At 30.6% G+C, this 24,020-nt stretch overlaps 1 protein-coding gene across 3 annotated transcripts in view; it reads left to right on the top strand.

The window, feature by feature from the left end:
• Window positions 1-229: 229 nt before the first annotated feature.
• Rgk3 (Rad, Gem/Kir family member 3) overlaps window positions 230-24,020 on the top strand; it is a 37,735-nt gene continuing 13,944 nt past the window's right edge. The window contains exons 1-3 of one of the 3 annotated variants that reach the window (XM_083044693.1): window positions 230-393; window positions 3,695-4,463; window positions 6,876-7,142. In XM_083044693.1, the coding sequence (XP_082900819.1) occupies window positions 4,205-4,463; window positions 6,876-7,142 (526 nt within the window). In that variant the 5' untranslated portion in view covers window positions 230-393; window positions 3,695-4,204. Of the gene's footprint in view, window positions 854-3,694; window positions 4,464-6,875; window positions 7,143-24,020 lie in introns of all 3 variants that reach the window. The other 2 variants (XM_083044695.1, XM_083044694.1) reach the window with 2 other exon arrangements.

Below are 24,020 nucleotides of genomic sequence, written 5' to 3'. Positions count from 1 at the left end.
TTTCACCGCGATAAAAGAACATTATCGATACGGTTCTTCGGTTAGATATATGAATCTTGCGATTTCCGGTAGTTTCCCTATGAAGAGTTCTGCGAAAAGCTCGCGAAGCTGGACACGCGCCAACTTCGTCGTCGTCGTGGTCTTCGGTGACGAGGGCGTGCAAAGAGAGAGCCGACGCCGACGCCAACGCCTGGCGTCGCTTCTCACCCTGGCGTTAGCCGCGACGTCGGGCTGCCTTCAGTACGCCGCGCATCCTCGGACGTGCATCGTGTCGGTCTAGTTTCGCTCGCGTACGAGCGATCGGGACATGTGATTCATCGCGCGACTGCGGAGAGAGACGAGGGGAAAAAAGATGAAGAGAAGAGATCCTACGATCGTCGACGGCCTAAAGTGGTAAAGATCGATCGCCATGCGCGGCTAATTGATCCGGGAAAATCCTTAATAATCCGCGAAAAGGGGAAAGAGGAAGACGTGGAGGAAGATATAGGGGATATATCTCGGAGCAATCCGTCTCGAGGAAACGTGCGAATCATTTCTGCGATATATAATCATATATGATTAAAGGGCAGAGGTTGTCGGATATCGAAAAAGAGGGATAATTACGGTCGCGGCTAAGCTCCCAGAGGAGTGAGATATGCAGGCGAACATATGGGGGGACAGATTAGCGGAGATGTTTATCCTTCTCCTCTGAGAAGATTTATGCGAAACGATCTATAATTAGTCGTGGGGGGAAAAATAAGTCGACGAGGAGAGAGTGGAGTGATTATCGCACGTGGAGAAAAACCGATGCTTATACTTTGAAATTCTCCAAGGGTGCACATGTCTCGCTTATTTTGCCTTTAACTCTTCCGTGGTGAGTTAAGTAACATTGAATAATTGAATAGAAAAGTTATCATTTGTACTTTAACGGGCAAATAATTATGCTTACATTGCTCTTGTAAGAATAATAAAATATATCCCAGATATTGTATATATCGAAGAAATAATGTTATTATTATTTTAATTTTAAATAATGTTGTTATTATTTTGAATGTAAATAATGCAGTTCCAAAAATATGGCTTAGTGTTAGATTTATTACATATTCATATTTCATTCAAATTTGTTATATTTTAAAATTGTTTTTTTTCTAGCTTTAAAATAAATGATTTATTTATTGTTTAGAAATGAAAATCTCTGTGGAGAAAATAGACAAAAGTGCTTTACAAAGAAAAAAAGTTTAACATTTCGGAAGCGTTAATAAAACAGTTTTCTAATTATAGTCTAAGATATTTTGAGACATTATGCAAACATGATGATATCATTTGTTTATTTTAATTTTTTGTCCAAATTAGATCTTAATGTATAATAATTTTTTAAAAATGTGAAAAGAGAGGTTGTTAACAGCTTTGAGCGATTCAATTAAGCTCTATGTTTTACGACACAATCGCAAAAACAATAATTATTAAATAATGTACAGAGTGATTACTATTAGATGTCAAGAAAAAAGAAAATTATATAATTAAAGGATTATTTAAATTATTTTTATATTATAGATGTGAATAAACTTAAATAACTAAGATATAATTAAAATAGCTAAACTTTAACGTTTAATCTTTGTCAGTATTATAAAAATCAAATTATTATGATAATGATACAACAGTTAAAGTAACGATAAATCGCGAGTGACGAAAGTATCAAAGTTTCATAATAGCGGTGAACAGCAATATCTTTTACGACAATTTATAACTTTACTGTCATAATGCAGAATTATGTTGCGTGAGTACGTAAAGCGCTTATATAGTTATCGATTTAACGCACAATATATCGATGAGAAGTTTATAAGACCTTTCCTCACTTCTCTGTCAGTAAGAAGAGATAAAGCTTGAATTTCTCTACTTAATCTTGCTTATAATAAACGCGTTCTTGCGTGCATACATTATCTAGAGAAAAGGGCAGTACTTTAAATAAAGATTGTTCCAGCATTACACATTTGTTAAAAATGTTTCTTTGTATATTATTTTATAGGTAGAATTTGTGGATAGAAATCTTTATATTTGCATAGCAGGTTGTTAAATGTAATTTTATAATCTAGAAAGAAATGTTTTATTTTCTTTTTAAAATTGCAAAATTTGATAAAAATATTATAAAGAGCTAAGTGAAATAATTATTCGTTAATTTATGTTCTTTTATTTGTTGTGTGTTCTTTATTTCAACAGTATATAGATATAGATATATCTCTCTCTTTCTGTTTAAATATATTAATAATTTTTTAAACTAAAAAAAGAAAAAAGTATATAAAGTATTCCATGAATTAGGAGCAGAGACAGATGAAAAAAACTTTAAATGTGTAAATACAATTTTTTGTCCCGTTTTCCATAGAATTTATAAAATAATATTTTGTGTTTCAACATCATTAGTATAACACAGTTGAATTTTAATTTGAATGAAAAAATATACATCTAATTTTATTTTAATTTGTTATTAAAATGTTAAAAAATTTGTCATACATAATCAGATAATTAATTAGACTGTATTATTGTATAAAACCATGCTGCATATGCACAAAAGATTATTAGGATAAAAAGATAATTATTTTCAACAACAAGCTAAATTTAATTTTCTTAGCACTCTTTCGAGCTTCGAAATAAATTACATGACATGGACATAAACTTCATTCAAGAGAGAGTGTACTAATAAGCTGTTGTCGCGAAATCGCACTGCTATAGACTATGCTTACTTTTGTCAATCGATTATAGTTGCCGGAATGTCTTCGCGCACCGATATCTTTCGGATGTATTCCGTTCACTGTTCATTAACTTCGACAGTTTCGACAGCCTATACAGCTGTCTTTCGATTGCATCGTAGTTCCGTGAAACTTCGGATGCTGCCAACTACGTGCTTGACATTGTCATCGATCTTTATCTTATTTAATCAGAAGCAGTTTCCGATCGCTTAAACCTTCCAATCAAGTATGACTAATTGTAAGTCAAACAATCATCTTCCCAAATTAGTTTAAAACGCAAATTTATATTTTAGATTAGAAAATAGAAGATGAGATGAAATAGTAAATATTAATTTTCCTAATTGCAGATTATAATATTTATATGTCATTTATAATTAATATTATATATATATATATATATATATATATATATAATATGTATATATTTATATCAAATTATAATAAATAATATATAAAGTTATTTATTATTCCATTACAATTAACATATACGTACTCACGTAAAATTAGTTTGAACTAAATTAATCGAATGTCATGTATAATACACAATTGTTTTTTTCTGAGTTTTATTTTTTTATACAAAAAGTTTGAAAAAAAATTTAACACTTGAAATATTATTTTATATATCTTAGTTTTTTTTAAGTGAAATAAATGTTGAAATCTGATTAAAAAGAAGCTGCACGATATTACTATATTTATATGCGCCATCAAAAAATCATGACAAGCGAAGTAATCGAGGCATTAATCGACGGGGCTGGTCTAATTAGCACGCAAGTTCACTTCCTGTGGGAAGTACCGACGGAATAACGGCGGCAGAGAAAGGAAACGATAGCTAAAAAAGGAAATATAAACGCGCCGACCATTTCACTGATTTTAGGAGAGGCATAATTTGCCGCGACCGTAATTACTCCGTCAGTTCCATTCGCGCGCACGTGGCCAGAGAAAAAATCCAACTTCCTATATTCTATTTGTAGAATCAAGGAGTATAACGCTTTCTTCGAGACAAGACACGTCGATGTGACGTCGTGCCATTCTCACGCAGTTCATACGAAGATATCTTCTTCCGAATATACACTTGGCCCTTTGCCGATAATCGAATCTTACGTACTTCCGCGACACTCAGAGAGACATTCCGAATATCACACGTGGCACTACGTTTTCGAGAACTTTGAAAGAAGTAACTGTGCGAACATCTGCAAATGTTTGTATTTTGTAAGTGGGAAAGAATAAAAATAAGAAAATAGTGCTTAGTATAAGTTGAACGATACAAATCATAGTATTTTGTGATCAATAAGTGAAATATGAGAACGATATTTTAGCGAAAAGGTAATCCGCGGAAAAGGAGAAGATTATTTCGGGAAATTCGAATAAGAGAGATAATCAAAAGATAAAATCGAAAAATACAAGGCAAGACTTTCGGATCGTAATCGGTGACTTTTTAAAAAGAAAAGAAACTGCTGCAACGGTAGCAATTTGATAGAAGAATGGCGGACAACTCGCTTCGTTGGAAAACTAGATCGGCTTCGATTTGTGCCCCGGGATTTTCGAGTATGGAGCAAATGTTAGAGGCTATGCCACCCTCAGGAACTCGAGAAAGAGAAAGAGGGGAACGAGAAAGGGACAGCGGCAGTGGAACACCGGATAGCAGTACACCCACGAGAAGACGAAAGCCAGCTACAAGATCCCAGAGCGCCCGTGTTTCCGGCGGAAATAAAAGCATCCGTCGTCGTGCCGCTGCTCAAGGTAACGATAGTCACGGGAGAAAAATGAGAAATAAATAACGTTGCGTGGAATTTTGCCAGCTAATTAAGATTTATAATTCTTAGAAGAGTTTTTAAACAATTCAAAAGTTTAAGATTAATAATAAAGGGTTAATCGATTAATTGGTTTGTGATTAATAAATGATGCTTGTTTGATTTTTAAGAGAATCTGAAATTGATCGATCATTCTGTTTGTCAATGGCTTATTTTTTTCTTTGAATCGAGCTACACGTTCGAATGCTTGAGTTGTCAAACGACTGTTTCGCGTGTTCAATTTTTTGTCAATAATAAAGATATGAATAATAATCGAGATTAAATCACGAGATATGTGAAAGTCTATTTTACGCGACGAGTTTGCACGACGCGGTGACTGGGCGTGACTTTGACGATGACCGATAAATCATCGATGACGTACAAACCCTTTTGGCGAAAGAGCAAAGTGTACTCCGGTGCTTATGATATTACCGGTAACGTGTTTTAGTCTCACGTGAGTTCTTGAAATCATTGTGATTACTATTTTCGTACTTGGATTTGGCTAGTAGGTCACTGACAGTCCGAATACGTTTCATCGTGCTTACGGCGTCTTCGCAAATTTAGAAACTAGTTAAATTCGCGCTGCTGTAGAGTGTTTTCGTTTTCCTATATATACTTTGAGAGATATATATTAACAAAACACAAGAGAACAATTAAAGCAATAACAGTATTATTTGCATGTAGATGTAAAATGAATAAAATATTACGGGTTTTAATTAATGGGTAAACAACTTCAGTAGTATAATACAATTTAATAGAAACAATTTCAGTAGTAATATAGTAGGAATTAGCAGACGCTACTTTTAATACAAAAATATCCTATTAAGAGCAATACAGTTTTTAATTAAAATAATATTTGTTAAATTCTTTTTTGATATTTTAAGAAAAAATTACTTAGAATATGCATCAATATATTTAACAAGAAAGTATTTAAAATTACCCCAAATGTTACTGCTAACTCTTAATTACATATTCTATTTTAAATTACAAATATAAATTATTATTTGAGATAGCACATTGCAAAAATTAAAATTAATAAGTAAAATAATTAAAATTAATAAATTCTCTGCTACTGTTTGTAAAATTTTAAATTTTAATACAATTTTTAATATAACATTTTTTTAAATATAATTTTTTAACTTCTTTTGCACACTTCATATTTTTTATTATTATAAATATGAATTATCAAATTTTTTAGAGTAAATTTTATTATTATATATTTTTTATTCTTTAGACTTATATTTAATTATTTTTGTTTTTTGTCATATACATTTAAAATTTAATTTTGATTTCAAAGGATATTTTTAATCGCGCGTGCAACAAATATTAATTCTGAGAGATTCTAGTTCCTTATCTAGAATATCTAGTAAAATAGAGGAATTTATCTGCTCAATAAACTTTGCGATTAAATGAAGCAGATATTCGAAAACGTGTTCCGCGATCTGAATTTGCTCCTCTCTTTCTCGCTCTCTCTCTTTTCCCGTCGTTTAATTTCATTTCCTGACTCTCTTTAGGCTGTACTAAATCACTCGGCTTTCCACTTGCTAGCTTTGCGATGTAATAGGTGTAGGTACCTTTGAAAAATGTGTTCCGTTTTTTGCTTTACTCTCGAGCATTTGTTGAAAATAGTTCAATTGGCACGCAATCGGGAAAAAACATTCGTTCTTTGTCCCATTGATTACTAAGAATTTTTTAAAATAGTTTTATCAACTATTTTTAAACACACTGCGTTTTCTCTATTATAAAATCTACATATTTGTGCAGCATTGTATTGCAGAATATCGAAACAATTATGTAAGAAATAAATTAAGCATTTTTGTAAGAATTTTTCACGAAAAGATAAAATTTAATATATAAAAGTATAATATATAAAAATAATAAAAGTTAATATATTTACTATATAAATATATTATTATTTTACTACATAAATTGCATGTACATGCAAATAGTATTTGAAAGCAAATAGTCTAAAATTAATAGTCACTAAAAGTTTGGAGCATATTTAAATTATTTACAAATAAAATTGCGGCACAATAAATTATCATATATTTATTTTAATCTAACACTCTTTATTAATAATTGTGTTTTGGTACTTATATTGCGAAACAAAAGTTTTAGCGTAATTAATTTGCGACTAATCAGTTTGATCTATTAATATAATTGAAATAAACCTAACCAAACCATTAACATTAATTGATACTGATATTACACTTTGATAATATATATTGTTCACATATAGTGTACAATGTCGTCATTACAATTGACTAAAGATATTGCAAAGATATTTTTGCAGAAAAGCTATACATCTATATCCAATATCCGGATATATGCATATGTGATGTCCTATTTGTGTCGATTTCAGCTGCCGCCCATCATCATCATCACCATCATCATGAAGGGGGTATGAAGTCAGCCCACTGCAGTAGCGAACCCAGACTAACCGAGAATGACGTCAGTCCGGGGATTAGAAGACGAGGGAGTCGGAGGGGACAGAGTATGCATCACACGCATCAGAGGAAGAGCAACGCCTTCCTGGACGTGCCCGACGTCTCATCTCAGATGCCACCGCGAGAGGAAGGCGAAGATGAAGATAGTTACAGGCTCCGCAGCTTTAGTCTCACCAGCAAAGGTCAGAGATTACTTTTTTTCGCCTATTGTAAATAATTGCATTTTTATTATTTTTTACGTAAAATTATTATCGGAGTAAAACTTCGGCCTGGACTATTTTGCACATACGATGGATTAAATAAAAACCTAACATTATGAATAAATATATGACATAAATAGTTTATTGAAGGATTAGAAAACAAAGAGACATTGGAGATAGAGATAAAATAAGAGAATTAAAATACATAATAATTGTAATAAAATAATTATGTATAATGTAAGCTTCTAATGATAAAATTAATATATATTACAAAAATGTTAAAAGCGGTTAATTCTCAGAAAATTATAAGAATATATATGCAATAATTATTAATTTTATCATAAAGAAATCGTTATATATTCGTTATACTTAATAATAAGTTTAATTGATTCTAATATGATTTAAAATCTCAGTTTTGAATCTTGAAGATAAATATATATTGCACTTAGACGATATCGTTTTTAGATTTATAGGTTCTTATGAGATGATTTAAGCGCCGCACTTTAGGATCTTCAAGTAGGCGGATTTTACGATTTTGGAATCCATAAAATCTTTAGACTTGTGTGATCTATGCATTATAACATTTTAGATTACTGAATTTTGCAATATTTGATATACCGAATGATATATCGAATAGTTTTGTAGAATAATTTCTGTGTTAAATTTTACTTATCTTCAAAATTTTTTTTAGATTCTGCATTATTACTATAGTTTTCCCAGTATTTCATAAATCATTGATGTATACTTAATAGCAATGTAACTTTTTTTAGCATGTGTACGCTTCGCTCTTTTGTGTAAATTATTGACAGGTTTTAGCATTGTAAAAACATACTAGATTTACCACGAAAGTATCGGTAATTACGTGGGCGCGAAGCAACTGTTTATTTTTTAAATAGTTTCGTAACGATGTACAATTTCAAACAAATCGATTTTACAACATTCCATTAACTTAATGAAATACTGTTCATAATAACGGTTAAATGTTTATATATATTTAGAATTATAATTATTTGATGAAATTTATCCATATTTTACATTGATGAGTTTGTTGCATCAATTTATAACGAAATGTTTCAAAAATTGTCTAAATACTGATATAAGTTCACAACGAGTTTTGATTGAATCTTTAGGATAGAATATTCCAGATGATGTGTATTTTTTATATTTTAAAATCTTTTGTATAATTATCAATCTTTTTTTTTGTTATAAATTTAAAAATATGTAATGTTTAAAAAATTATATTTAAAATTTTTTAATATTATCTGAACTTCTCTAAACATCAAATTTTAATTTTGATAAAGTCTAAGATAAAATCTACTAAAAATAAATAGAAGAAATAGATGATAATAATACGATTTGCTGATGATACAAAAACTAATATGCTAACATTAAAACAAAGTTACCATTTTTTATTTAGTCTTCTTTTACATGTTTACACAAAATTCTAGCAAATTTTAATTATATAATCAAACATTGCGGAGTTTATCTGGTCCATTGCGTGGTTTTTTATGAAATCGCAGATACTACATGGAGGCAGAACGGGAATGAAAATATATTTAAAATTTTAACATTTAATCGTTACACTTTTTTCAGATTGTGTTTTTTTCTGCGGGCCTGTCTCGCATGTGTAGTTTGTAAAAAGTCAGAAATATACAAATGAAAAAAATAGAGTGAGAGAGAGGGGGAGAGAAAAGGGAGAGAGAGAGAGAAAGAGACTCAGCAGGAAAGAGAATATTAGTAAAATCGAGATAAGTGAAAATAGAGTAACTATAATTGATGTCGACACACTGCTTTACTGTAACAGTCTGTTGCAAGAAATAATCCGAATTTGACGAATAATATAAAAGTCATTTACATACTAAATTGATGTGTAACATCGACCGGTATTAATAATTTTTATTTGAAGATAATTCAATAATATTGCTATGACATTACAAAGTTAATTTAATTCTTAAGATGATATTGATTAAAAATCGATTAACTATGGAAGATTACGACATCATTACTAAAATAACATTACGATATTATTACTAAAATAACATTATTATGACATTATTATTAAAATGTCAACATCTTATTGATAGAAACTGTTGTAATCAAATAAGTTTGCATTATAATTTTTCTCGATTAGCTATTATTATCATGATGATATTATTTTGGTATAATGTCGTCACATTAATGAATATGCTAATGTGACACATTGGTGTTCAAAATATTAGTTATCATCTGCATTCTATACTTTTAATGTATTATTTATTATTTAATGTTGTAATATTATTAAGTATAGAGTATTATTATTAAATATGTTGTTACAATATTAATATTTAAAATTACAATTAATTAAAATTTTAGAAGTTTTGACAAATTAAAAATTTTAGCAATGTTATATAAAAAATATACAATAAAATTCTTTAAAAAGTTCTCATTTTATTGTATCTTGAAGATATTAAATTTTTAACTTAAAAGTATGTTACATACATGTTGAAAACTGAATGTTAAAATTTTGGGAGAAATAATTTCTCTATACATTCTTTCTCTATACAGAAATTGACTCCACAACTTGATCAAAAAATTTATCATCAAAATCTGATATTACCTAAGCGAGATTTCCTATATAGACGTTTCCAATATCCCGCACATTACTTGATATTCTATCTGATCGCTTTTGCATCGTCCTCGTGTAATTCTACTGTTTCTCTCTCTAATAGCCCTTGGAACGGAGATGAAGTGTAGAGCACAAAGTTAGCGATTGAATTTACGTTAAAGTGATATGGAATCGCTCGCCTAGATCGGATTGTTTGCTTACTTACTTGTTAATCTTTCCTATAAAGTTATCGTTTAAGAGCGAAACGTACATTTTGAGCGAACGTAGTAGTTTAGATCAGTAGATAAATCAACAACAAGCGCGTCCTGACTTTGAGATAAACAATCCCTCCAAATTTCTATGCAATATCGTTTGCCATTATTATTTGATTCCATACAAATAGTTTAATAACAATGCAAACTATGATCTGATGCAATCAGTTTGCTGTTAACGATTCTTCGGTTTGTTTTATAATTGAAAGCTTTTGGTTGAACTACATTACTATACAAAGTTCAATCTGTATATAGTTCTATCTTTTCTATTGTAATGATTATAATTATGATTAGAAAAATTATTTTACAGAAACAACATACTATAATAATATTAATATCTATAGCTTTTTTTTATTTTATGTAATTTTGCGTTTTTTTTTTATTAAACAACATTATTTTTTTATACATTAGACATTTTTTAATATTAATAACATCAAAGATCCATGAATATGTATCAAAAATTTCCAAAATGTGATTAGAAATTGTCTGTCGGTAAATTTTTATCGAAATTGCATTAGGTACGTATGTTTGCATTAGTTAGACGTCAACATACGCAATTATTTGCACATGTATTTCAGCAGATTAATTGTTACGTAGTTTTTTTCATTAGTCAAGTTAGCTTTGATGCTTGAAAAGAATCTGTTAATGAATGGGTCAACAGTTTGTGTTTCTAATACCTTAAAAGAAATTGTTTTCCTGAAATTCTCTCTCTCTACGGGGATATGCTTTCTATCTTATTGTTAAAAGCATCTTTTAATAAATGGCATTTCTGATAGAAATAGATTCTAATATTTTATTTATTTGTAAAATATGTAATTTTATTATATATTTAATTTATATTTTTATTTTAATTAAAAAAATTATTTAAATATAACATATAAAATAATTATTAAATATTTATTTACTATATCGACAATTATTGTTTATTATACTAATATATAATTAATTTGTGAGCATATAATTTTTGTTAATATAGTGTTTTTCTATTTACTTAATATATTGTAAAATTATTGTATGTATATGTATGTTGTATCTTTTAATTATAAATTATGCACCTGTGTCTTCTGGTGGTGATGAAACTTCTTAATGATAAACTTCTTAGTTAATGTAAAAAGTTTACAAAAGTTTAATCGTGATTATGTCATGTTTTGATCTCTTGTCATGTTTCCTGACAAGACGTACTTTTTTCATGACACAAAGTATATTTCGATAGAAAGGTTAATTAATCGCAGCTGCTTCTTTAGATTAACAAACATTAATTAAGTTTTCAGCTTGAAGCTAGTTCCATTTTATCGGAAAATAGTTGTCTTTGTGAAAGCAAATATAAGTGAATATGTGTGGAATGAACTATTTCTATTTGAGCAACTTTCCAAGTGATCGAATTCATTTCCCATCCACATCTTCTACATATTCGTTTGTCTTTGTTTAATCAAAACAGTTGTGTTCGCTGGCTCAAGTTGATTCGTCGTAAATCGAATTCGACCACCTGTTACAGTGTATTGTAGAACGTTGATTTCTTGCCAGTTTTAATCGCAAATTTGTGATTAACACATTGGAAGGCTGCTCAAAGATTATTGTTTATTTTATATGGGTTTTTTGTTAAAAATGCATGAAATATTAAATTTAAACTTATTAAGAAAGGGTGGTAGTAAAATTATATTTATAAAATTTATTTATAATTTCTAGAAATCGCGCGTTAAAATAGACAATATATTAAAATATTTCTTAAAAATATTGATTTAAATTCTTGTGTTATATATACATATATATATTTTCTTATTTTGTTTAATCTAACCGAATATAATTACGCGCGCGAAGCGAAGTTATATTATTCTTTGATAATAAAATTTGCAACGCATGCATAAAAATTATTATTGCAATCCATGCATAATAAAATATATTAATTAATTATGCAATGCATAAAAATTCACTATTTAAATCTTTAATAGAGAACAAAAAAATAGAATTGCAATTTTCGAGATTTTATTATTAAAGAATAATATAAACTTCGCTTTGTGCGCGTAATTATATTCGGTTAGATTCAACGAAATGAGGAAATGAAAAAATATATACATATATATATATATATATATATATATATATATATTTATATGTTCACTTTACTATATATTCCCAATACTACTATTTCCCGTGCATATCGATCAATTTTCTTGTAGAATGTTTTTCATTTGTACTTGTTGCTATGTCCTATTTTTCTTGACATATTTCTAGAGGAGAACTAAATTCGCTTATGAAGGACTTGTATTTCTGAATCTCTGGATTTGTATACTTACAATATCCATCTCACCGGTAATCCATGTTCTTATCTCAACGTAGTGTACTTTTCCGTGACAGAATAACGATTATGCGCAAACGAGAGAGACTTTACGGATTAAATGCGATTCTTTTTTGTATAAAATATATTAGCTGTGTTTTAGATTGCATGCCAGTAAGCCTCAGGTGCATATTAACAATATCAATGCCAATATAAACTGATCCATCGTTTCATTATTCTTATTTATCTCTCTTACGAGTTCTGGTTGTACATTAATCTCACCGCTGAAGCTGATATATGTATATTGGAAAGAGGAAAATATTAACTGGGAAACCATAAACGTGTAAGGATATACTAGACTGGGTCGAAGCATAAAGCGAGGATTGAAACCTAAGGGGTTACAGAAATTTAAGTACTTATGTATGTGCCTAATATCTGTTTTAAAATATATGGAGAATAATGTCAAATATTTTAAGAATATATTTCTCTAAAATAATAAGAAAACTTCAAAAAGATGAGAAATTATCGAAAAAGATATTTCTCTTTTTCTCTCTCTTTCTTTTTTGGGTTACATATATTCTGTATACATTTAAAAATTTCTTTAAAAAATGTTATTCAGATTATATTTGATATAAATACGTCTAATTTCAAGATAGTTTTTAAATCTCAAAGTTACTTTTTTGAATGAAAGTTATAAGAAAAGTTTTATTTAATTTCACAGATGTTTGTTGCAAAAATTTTTCAAGTTTAATTTATATTTTGGTTTGATTATAGTTCTGTGTCTATGTAAGAAATGTCTCTCTCATAAAAGAAATGACTGTAAGCTATGAAGTAGTGAAGATCGACGATAGATATAATGCACGCTTGACGTAACGCACACTTAACTAACATATAGATATGTAGTTTCTCACGGCACCCATTTAGCTTTTATTAAAGTTTTTTTACGATCTGACCTCGACATTTTGACGGCATCAATGACCTCATGTACAACATCGTAATTCTATCCAAAGAATTGCTTTTCTGCGACCTTACTTCTCGCTTACTTATCGTCAGGTTTACATAGCTTCTTGTGTACTCATTACAGCATTTTACAGAAGACTCTATATATATATATATATGTATATTACGCTGAAATGTTACAAAATTATAGTAGGTCAGACATTCTTAATATCTTGTTAACATATGTCAACGCCTTTTAGGAGTTTGCAAACACTTTTTAAAGCTGCACAAGATAATATAGCTATTTTTTAACAGCTAACAAGATACAGGTAGAAAAGGAACTAGCCAAGTTAACGTTATTCTGTATAAAACAAGAGAAAACTTAGTTTCATTTTAATTTCTTTTAATGAAATGCAAATAACGATTTTTTATTTTACAAAACTATATATTCTTTTTTAATTTCTTTCTAAGTCAAACCTTTCTTTTACTTTTAATCGAGGATTTTAATCTAAAATCTATTTTGATATTTTAAACAATCAGATCACTGTTTTTTGAAATTATTCAATCTGTTGTTTTATCGAAAGCTTTTTTGAATTTATAAGTGGAAAATCACATGTATATTTATTGAATAGCATATTTAAAGTACAAATTAGAAGCTCAAATAAGAAGCTTAGAAAACTTATATAAGTATATCTATCGAAATTCTCTACAATTAATAAATATGAGAAAATTGAGATTGAAAATAGAAGTAAAATCTCAACTTGGATTAATATTAGTATTATAATTTTTTTTTGTTTTATAATTGTTACTTGAAGGTTATTATTGCATAAGGTGCAATTTATAGCAATTTATAGCATTATAAAATTCTTTGATATAATTTTTTTTTATAGCGAGTCTTGCGAAGGGTAATTTCGGCTGTTCTGAGTTAATATTGGTAGTTTACAAAGGGCGCGCCGGTTGCTTTGCGATAAACACATCGGTGGTACAGCTGCTGCGATTTATTTATAAGCGCCTCAACTACTGCTTTCGCAGCTATAAATAATCCTATCGGCGTTCCACCTTTCCGCGATATTAGGCGCGTCGTATCTCACCTCGCTGAAGGGAGAAAGGTTTGTTGTGCTCTTATTGCAGACCTCCGTGCTAACAATTTTCTCTCTTATTCGCTGAGCTATGATTGCTCTCCGTCAAAGAAGAATTTTGGTCCATCTTTTTCTCTGAGTTCGTATTCGGAGCACGAAATGAACGTTCGCGTAACAGCTGATTATATCAATTTTTACACATTATATCTTCATAATCGAGATTGTCTTTTCAAACAATCAATGCAATTTTTTGTAAAATTTAACACTGTAATTTACTCAATCAAGTCAGGACTATAATTGCATAAACTTAATTTTACCAACGTTTTCTTTTTATTTCTTGTATAATTAGACATGCATTAGTAATCATAATTATGACGATGAAAAAGCATTATTTTATACTTTCTTAGAATAGTGAAAATAAAATTAGTAAAGTATTTTCTGAAAATCGAGAATAAGTGTGAATAAATGTGTATAGGTAAAAGTTTATTTCTATTTTCTGAAGTAAAACGTTTTTCATTTTATATATTCTTTTTCTCTCTTTATGCAGTGGGCGTAAAGAATATGTTAACACAAAAATTCAATGAGAGGAAAAAACAATTGCATCACGGTTGCGCATTTTATTGGTACACTCTTGTGCACAAAATCGTATTGACTCGATCATAGAAAATTAAAATCCAATCGATAAAATAAAATATTACATGTTACTCTTTACGACGTCATCATCGATCAATTCCGCTAACAACTTTCACATTGCTCCCGTTTTCATCCACGTCATTACGCGTCAGCTTTATTCTACGCTTAGTTTAACATTATGATGTCACACTTCTGTACACTTTATTATCATCCCATTTACTCGTGTGCAATAAAAACGTCACCGTTACTACTTCTACGTCAATGTGTAACGACATGACTTTTATTATTTGTGCCCGACGAATTGTATATTGGTTTCGAGTATGATATAAGAGCGTACAAATGTGGATAGTTTTTCACTAGGGAAAATGTCGTTTATTTTAAGATTTGTTTTTTTCTTTCATTGAGAGAGAGAGAGAGAGAGAGAGAGAGAGAGAGAGAGAGAGAGAGAGAGAGAGAGAGAGAGAGAGAGAGGAGAGAGAGGTAGCCTGGATGGTTTATTCGTTGAAGGAATATTCATCTCTCGTAGCAACTAGGAGTGGACACCGGTGACACTCTCCGACACGGAAAGTTATTAATTACAAGCTTGGACGAACGTGCGCGTGAGCTAATGAAAATTTTTTTCAAGCTTCAACGAGCATTTTGCATGTTGGACGGACGGAGTCTTGACGCGTAGGCGTTTTTACGCGTACGCATGCATAAAAATTGCATTGCATCTCCCCATATCTGCCATTATCTTTTTATTCTGTTCGGCATAAATAAAATAACCAGCTTGTTAGAAATATACCACAGATATGTCATAATATCAGTGTCGTTAGAACAGCTGTTTAATAAATATTTTATATAATAAAAGACATTAGAATTTACAGATTACACACAAAAAGCAAAATAATTTTGTTAATGAGAGTATAACTCGGTTTGTATTTCGCGATATCATATGTTATGCATCGCAAATATTTTTGTCTTTTTTTTTTATCGTATTAATTTCCTCATTGCGCTTTCTCTTTCTCTCTCTCTCTCTCTCTTTCTCTTACATTTGAATATATATAAAGAATTTATAAGTGCTTTATACATCATCGAGTAATGAGAAACGAGTATTATCGAGAGTTTGTTCTTCTCAGGTTGCTCTGCTATTCAATTCTGCTATACTTCTACCTCTGTTTTATCAAGGACCATTGCGTCCTCGCAGTAAATATAGTCCACTCACTGGTCAGACATTCTATTGTGCCGCTTCGTCGACTCATACAGTACGCTCATACCACTTCCTCGACAAATTCATAAAATAGGAACTTTTGTGAGATAATTTTTTAAATTAAACTATCTTTGAAAGAGATATAAATTGTCGACTAATTGTTGACGTAACTCTTGCCTAATAAACGTAATGAAAAATTTCACATAATTCTAAAAATTAAAGCCTATATTTTATCATTTTTAAAACTATAACTTATTTAATTTAAACTAGAAGATCTTTTAAATACAATTTAAAAGATCTTCTAGTTTAAATTAAATAAGTTATAGTTTAAACAATGATAAAATATAATATTTAAAAATTCGAAAATATAAAGAAATGGATTGACTCTGAGATTATTTGAGAATTTCTAGATTCAAGTATGTATAAATATTCAAAATATTTCAATCTAGCAAAAATTGCTTGTCGACCTTAACACAGTGAGAAATATAGCGGAGGTGAGATGATGACCTTGTACAAACTCGATCCGTGAAATGGAAGAACGGTTCTCCCCGATCGTTTGTCGAGCTCGTTTCAAAAATCGATTTCGCTTTTCTTGGATGTTCATAAAACACACCTTGCTCTCGCTCGTGGAAATCCATGTACGACGACGACGGCTCGTAATATTTTACGATTTCCCACTTCGTCTCGCTTTATCACGTGTACACGAGACGGGTGTCCGCCTTTGCCTCGCGCACAATTTTGCATAAATGCATATCAATCTTTCGACGCGGGGCTTTAGGATGATGCATATACCAGCGTGCTCGATCTACATCGAAATTTACGGTCGACTTGATCCTTCGTTTTCGACGTAATCCGCTTTTCGAGGCGGATATCGCCGCCGCAGTATAAGCATCGAACGATTATTCGTCGGGCTTGCAATTTCTTTGTTGCCAATGTAACCATTAATCGATATCTAGAAAGATACTATTTATGTCGTGCGATCTTTTTTTTGATTTTTATATAGTATAATATATATATAATAATATAATAATAATAGTATATAATAATAAAATTTATGAAAAAAAGAGAGAAGTGCAACGATGCATTTTTTATATACATGCAGCTATACTTTTCTTTATTTTAAGTATACCGACGTGTGCGCTTTTTGCAGTAACATTTATAAACTGAATAATCACGCGTGAGAAGTAGTTTTTAATAACTTGAAGTTTAATGAAAAAGATTATAAAATAATAATATATGCTTTGAAATATGTTACACACATGTGTAACGAATGTAAATTTCTTTTGAAAAGTCTTTTAAAAGTTTTACGCTCTTTTTTTATGACGTAGTTCAAAAATCATCTCTAAAATAAAAATGCTAAATGGATTTGCATGATATAATAAAAAAGAATACATCGCTAACGATTTCGTTGTAATCAAACGGCTTTAAAAGGCAAGTTTGCACATAACCGTGGCAAAATTTGCAAAAACCAGGCCGGCAAAAGGGCGACAGGTATTAACACCCGCGCTGGATCCTTCAATTAGTTTCATTTTTTTTCTAGCTCTCTTTTTTTCTTTCTCGTCGTGAAACAACAGACCATTGATTGCCGCTAAACCGGTCGATCAGACCTGAAAGAATCGCGAACGAAAAAATTAGTTTGTTAATTTGCACAATTCAATTTTTTTTATCCAAAGAGGAAAGCAGGGCAGGGGAAGATCGTTCTGCAGCACCAAACTGCTCAGCTCCCTTTCATTTTGACGAGGTGCGGACGACCAAATTTGAAATATTAAACGGATCTGCGCCACCAGCAGATTTGATTGTTGTTTACGGTTGGTGACCGTCACGTTACCTCGGTATGATTTGATCACGCGTATCGAAATCGATATGCAGACGTTCCAGCGACTAACTGAGAGGGTGGTTGGGTGGCAGGTCTCGCTGCTGCGTTTTCTCAGTTCTCTCTCTCTCTCTCTCTCTCTCTCTCTCTCTCTCACACACCTGTATATGCGTATGATTCGGCATAGCTGGCATGCTGCGGGGAGGAATCGGGTTTTGTGTCTATGTATACATATATACACACTCGGCCATAGACCACATATGCATACGCACGTTCGGATATATCTACAATGCAACCACGCCTTCGTGCGGGGACAACCGCGCGCAGCTGGTAGACGGTAGATTGGTCCCTATAGAGCGACACCAATGGCTATATCACTGCTGGCGCTTTCAAATGCGTTTCCCCTGGTCGCTTAATGGAGTTTAACCGCGACGGTCGACGTTCTAGAAATTCCACAACGTGCCTGCGCGGCGCGGCGACTTTCTGCCGCAGGAATTTATCAAAGTCGAGCGCAATAACTAACAACTAACATGAATCAGAGCCCTTCATTCAACAAGTTAATATTATTTGTTTATTTTGGATATATTTAATTCGCGATCAAATTTCACTTCCATTCGCGTTTGTATCAAGCGTGATAATACAATATATTGTATTTTGCTCTTCTTCTTACAGTAAAGTTTATTATATAAGAAACCGTGAAAGTACTTCGTCGAGAGTGTAACTTTTAGCATTTGGAAAGCTTTTAGCTTTTAAGCTTACGGACAACAAAGAGTCCATCCCGCAAAACAGCATCTTGAAAGTGTTAGAGTGTAAAGCTGCCATAGTATACGCGTTGTAGAATCTCATTAGTGAAATTTAATGAGAGAAAGAGAAAAAAAGAAAGGGGGAGAGAGAATATTATTTTTAAGTATTATATAAATAAAGAAAGAAAAGTAATTCATATATGTATATATATATATATATATATATACATTTATTTTATATATATTAAATCAAATATTTTTTATCTTGCACGGAATCGTAAAAATATTAATAATTTGTCTTGTTATAAAATTATTTCATATTTTATTATTTAATTAATATCATACAGCCGTACAAACATATTGAACAGGCCATAAAGTAAATACAATATCAAAATTAATATCCATAATGCATTATTAGAGAAAGATAAATTATTCTAAGAATATTGTAGAATATTGCTATGCGTATTTTCAACAGCAAGAATATTCGTCATTCAAAAAGGATAACAAAAATAATTTTTTCTTATTGCTCATCATATGTATCTGTTCTTTCTGCATCGAATTTATTTAATGAGACAAATAAAGAAAGGAATTTTCTATCAAATAAGATCAAAGAAAAAAGGCTGGTCGACTTCTTTCCTTTCCACATTTTTATCGCGTTTCATGCATAGATTTTTCATTTCTCGCTCTGACGCTTATGGCTAGCCACACTTAAGATTGCAGAAATTCTTTAATCTTCTGAACTGTCTTCTTTTTCGCGAAATATCATCATGTTATGTTAAAGCAATCTCAAAAACATTTTTACAAAAAATTCGCTATTTTAACTAAACTAATTGCGCATAAATGTTCTCATTATTGATCATTGTGAATATCAAAATAATTAATTACTTGAATAATTAATTGCTCTATAACTCTTATATATTTAAATGATTCAATATTTTAACATAATCAATGAGCTCATTGAACAACTATTTTATGTGAAGCAGAAACACTCTTTCCACTTGTTTATTTTGGCTATAATTTGGCTATAGTATCCCCAAATTAAAAATAGCGATATATATGAAAAAGAAAAATGAATATTATTTTTGTTCTTTCTTTTTACTGACTCTGGATATATCGATCGGAATATAATTCGATTTTGTGAGCACGGGAGTGTGTAAAGGTATGGCAGGGCGTTTTCCACACGCTTCGCTTGCTATAAAACTGACTTTCAGACTCTCCAGGCCGATAACCCATCGGATAGGCGACATTAGAGAAAGAACGAGTAGATAGCTTATGGTAGGATTGACGGGGGCGAGATGATCGGCGTCTCGATCAACGTCTCTAACGACTGCCAAACATGCGTCATCAGAAATTTTTGGAACATGCGAAATTTGGACGCAATTGAGATGAAAGTGATATATTTTTTATATAGAAATAACTATACAATTTTGCTGATTTAATATCATTTTTTTTAACTATAAGAAATTATTTTTTTAATTAAAAAAATTGCGAAATGCTGTTTTTTTATAAATATATTTGGGACATGATTGTCTCTTAATTAGAAATAAATAAAAGCAGAAATTGCTTTTAAATTAAAGATTTTAAATTTACGCAAAAAACTAACATTTGATTTTAAACGTGATAAAAATTTATTAATTATTTTAAATATATTATCTTATGAGCTATATTTTGAAACCATATACCTTATAAACCAATAAATGTAGCAAAAATGATTTAATGCTCTGTCTGAGAAATCTGATAAAGAACTTTCTACATAATTTATCCTGAAATTTTATTCCAAACAACATATATAAGTCTAAGAGACGTCTACAAGATGCCTTTAAACATCTTGGATCAATGAACATAACATTTTAAAAGCAACAGAGCTGCAAACAAGCACTCAGTTGTAGCGTTAGAAAAACATCAAACGAAGGTATCAAAAGATGATAAAGTTAATCGCATCGTGAAATCTTCTCTCGAATCATTTCCAACGCGGAAATATCGAGTCTAAGTACGCGCAAAACGATTTGGCAGCCATCGCCGATCGCACACACACGTCGAACATTTAAACTTGTATTAATAGAATCCGCCTCGCGTATTCGATAGTCAAATCAGTGCACCTGTATCACGTTTGTCGTGCCAGCTATTCGTACATTGGAATCTGTCGGTTATCATCGACGAGCGAATGTGCAGTTAAAAACGAGAACACATTTCCATTTTCCTCTGTAAAATAACTTTCTTTTGCAAAAGCTCGCACGAATGTATATTCGCGGCAATTGAGTCGAGCATTGCGTGATATTTTTATCAAAAGCACATGGAAAATAGAGGTCCCGCAGAGAGAGCGACCCGCGCAACTCGTTTCTGTCAGCTGACATTACCTTGCAATAATCAATGGTCTGCTGCAATCGACACGTATTCCCCTAGTCAGATTATATATCGTATAAATAATGATATATATTTATCAAAGCTGTGCACGTAGTAAAATAATGCATTTCAATAACTGGATCACGCAGAAAATCATGTTACGAATAAATAAAACAAATTAAATAAGTGAATATAAATGAATATAAATGCATTTGCAAGCCGTAATTTTTTTATCTCCTTGATACCACATGTACTAATAAACAACATTAAAGTGTAATTTTATTATGCTATGCAAAGAGAGAGAAAAGCATTTTTCATTCAAAGATACTGACAATGAGAATAATATTTTTCAGAGAAGTAAAAATTTTAAAATTGCGATATTTTATTAATCGTATTATTATTTTTAATATTTATTTTTATTTTTGATAATTATATATTTGTATTACGTTTAATATCACATGTAAATTTTCATATGTTATGTGTATGTGATCTCACGAATTTTCATTAAACTGTACCACAGCCATCGTCGCACTGTTAAAAATAGTCGATGACGTTTAGGAAGTGAGAGAGAAGGGGGAGGAAGAGAAAGAGAAAGAAAAAGAGGGAAAAGAGGGTGCCGTTTTCATCTTATCTAACGTTCGTCCGACTGACATTCGTATGCGAATGAACGAAATGCCTCCGGATTTGGCGGAGCTGGAACGGAAATCGGATTGTCCCCACGAGTCTTCCGCTGCTATCCAATTTTATTTTATTTTATTTTATTTTTATTTTTTTATTTTTTCTCTCTCTCTCTTTCTTTCTCTCTCTTTTTCTCTAGTGTAATCGATCCTCCCGTTTTCATTCATTCGTATGCACAAGTACGCGGGCACAAGTAGCGCACACGTCGGGCTAAACTTCGCGCTAACAAAGGTGCAGTGACAAAGGGAAGATGTGAACAGACGAACGGACGGGATATCGGTGTTCTGAGTCACTGAACAGGACGTGTGTTGTTCTCCCTACAGTTGACAGCCGCACGTTGACATCGGCGTACGTGTGCACGTATATGTACACGCGTGTGTATCAGCCTTTATACGTTTGCGTAATGTGTCTATAACGGGTGTCTATAATAAATTTTTCGATGGAAATAATTCGTCGTGAGAATCGACTCGATAAAAGATTTATTTCTTTAAATTAAAGATACAAAGATAAAATATAATAATTATTGTCTTCTTTTATAAAGTTTCTAATAAAACAGCATTTAAAACATGTGAAAAATAATGTTGTTTGAAAACATACATATATTTGTGCAAAAAATAAACTTAATTAAAAAAAAAAAAACTTTATTATTAATAGATATTGCGAATATATATTATTGTGTCAAATAGGATGATCAAAAGTATGGTTATATGTTTTATTTATATTCGTATTTATTTATATATATATTTTTTTATATTTTGATTAATATTAAAAAGTATACTAATGTGAAAAATAAATAATTTCTATAATAATTTGCTTTGACTTACATATATGGAATTATGTAAAGATAAGTATTATTTTCAATTTAATTTAATTTAATTTAATTTTGAAAATTTAATAATTAAAATTATGCAAAATAAATTTAATTTAATTTAATATAAAAATAATAATCAGACTTTTTTTTATAGAATACAATACATGTGTAATTTCGTGAATCACGAATTAAGTCATTTTTTACAAATGATATAAAACTGATACATGAATCATCTCACACACAGATGATCTAAAATGAATTCATGAATCATCTTTCAGGTCTATGAACTTCTAAATGCTCGAAATTTTCAAATACCAAATCAATGGTTTTTCTATCGTAAAGTTCTTTATTTGTAAATCTGTTTTTTTTTTAAATAAAAATGTTAAGCACTTACAAAATTTAATAAAGATGGAATCTATAATAAAAATAATAAACAATGATGACAGCACTTTTATACTATTCTGGGTATACATACCTCTTTTTAATCTTTTTTTCATATTATACTTTTTTAATTATTCAAATTTATTTTTTAAATATTTCTGAAAGTGTATTTAACTCAACATAATAAGTTTCTTACTATGCACATATTTATGTTGAATTTATAAAAAACGCTCGCGTTGTATATGTACAGGTGCGCAACTTTTGCAATGTTAGCTTACAACTAGTTCGAGCTGACGTTCAATTACTAATGCAGCGCAAATGCATTAGCATGGGATGCCAGTGGCATTCCCTATAGCCGAAGTTTACTTTCGCGGTGTCGAAGGATTATTTACAAGTTTGGCCACATCTCCAGCGGATTCAGTTTCCGCGTTGAATTACATTTATCATCGATGGCACCGCGGGTGATCGCGAATACATTATTCTAACGACGTCGCCATCCATTTCCACCTAAATGTCCGAGCCTATTTAGAAACAAACAATTGATCTTAGCATCCGGAATACCGTATATTTATTTTAGCGCGCTACTAAATTTTTAACTAATGTAATGAGTTGGTAATTGTTCAGAAATTAAAAAAAGAAATTTTAGCAAGTTATACAAATTATCAATCAATTTTTTCTTTGATTTAATAACAAAAAAAAATAACAATAATTAGAAAACAAATAATAATTAGAAAGTAATAACTTGTAATTTTTCTATTTACTTCTTTTATATTGTAATCAATTATATTGTAATTCAAATTAAGTTATGTAGAATATGTTGTGATTGCTACCCTTGCGAAAGCCGCAAGATCTATTACATATTTCATGAGAATTCATTAGCTGAGAGATGAAACTCTGCTGAGAATTCTAGCCATTCCATATCGTCCCTTTCGTTAATTTCAAGCATCTATTAAAATGGTGCCCATGTAAAACGTGTACGGTATTAGCGATATTACCCGAGGTCAGTGTGCTGGAAAGGGCACGATGACGTCCAGAATACATAATGTGTTTTAAATGCCACAGTAATATTAAATATACAGTGATAAACATATATTTGCGTTTAATGTATAAACAAATTAAT

Source organism: Prenolepis imparis, unplaced genomic scaffold, assembly GCF_030444845.1.
Source record: "Prenolepis imparis isolate NDT839.2.m4 unplaced genomic scaffold, iyPreImpa1.0 SCAF_8, whole genome shotgun sequence".
NCBI classification, from domain to species: Eukaryota; Metazoa; Arthropoda; class Insecta; order Hymenoptera; family Formicidae; genus Prenolepis; species Prenolepis imparis.
Note: the sequence above shows the minus strand (reverse complement) of the source record. Positions and strands in the feature narration are given on the sequence as shown.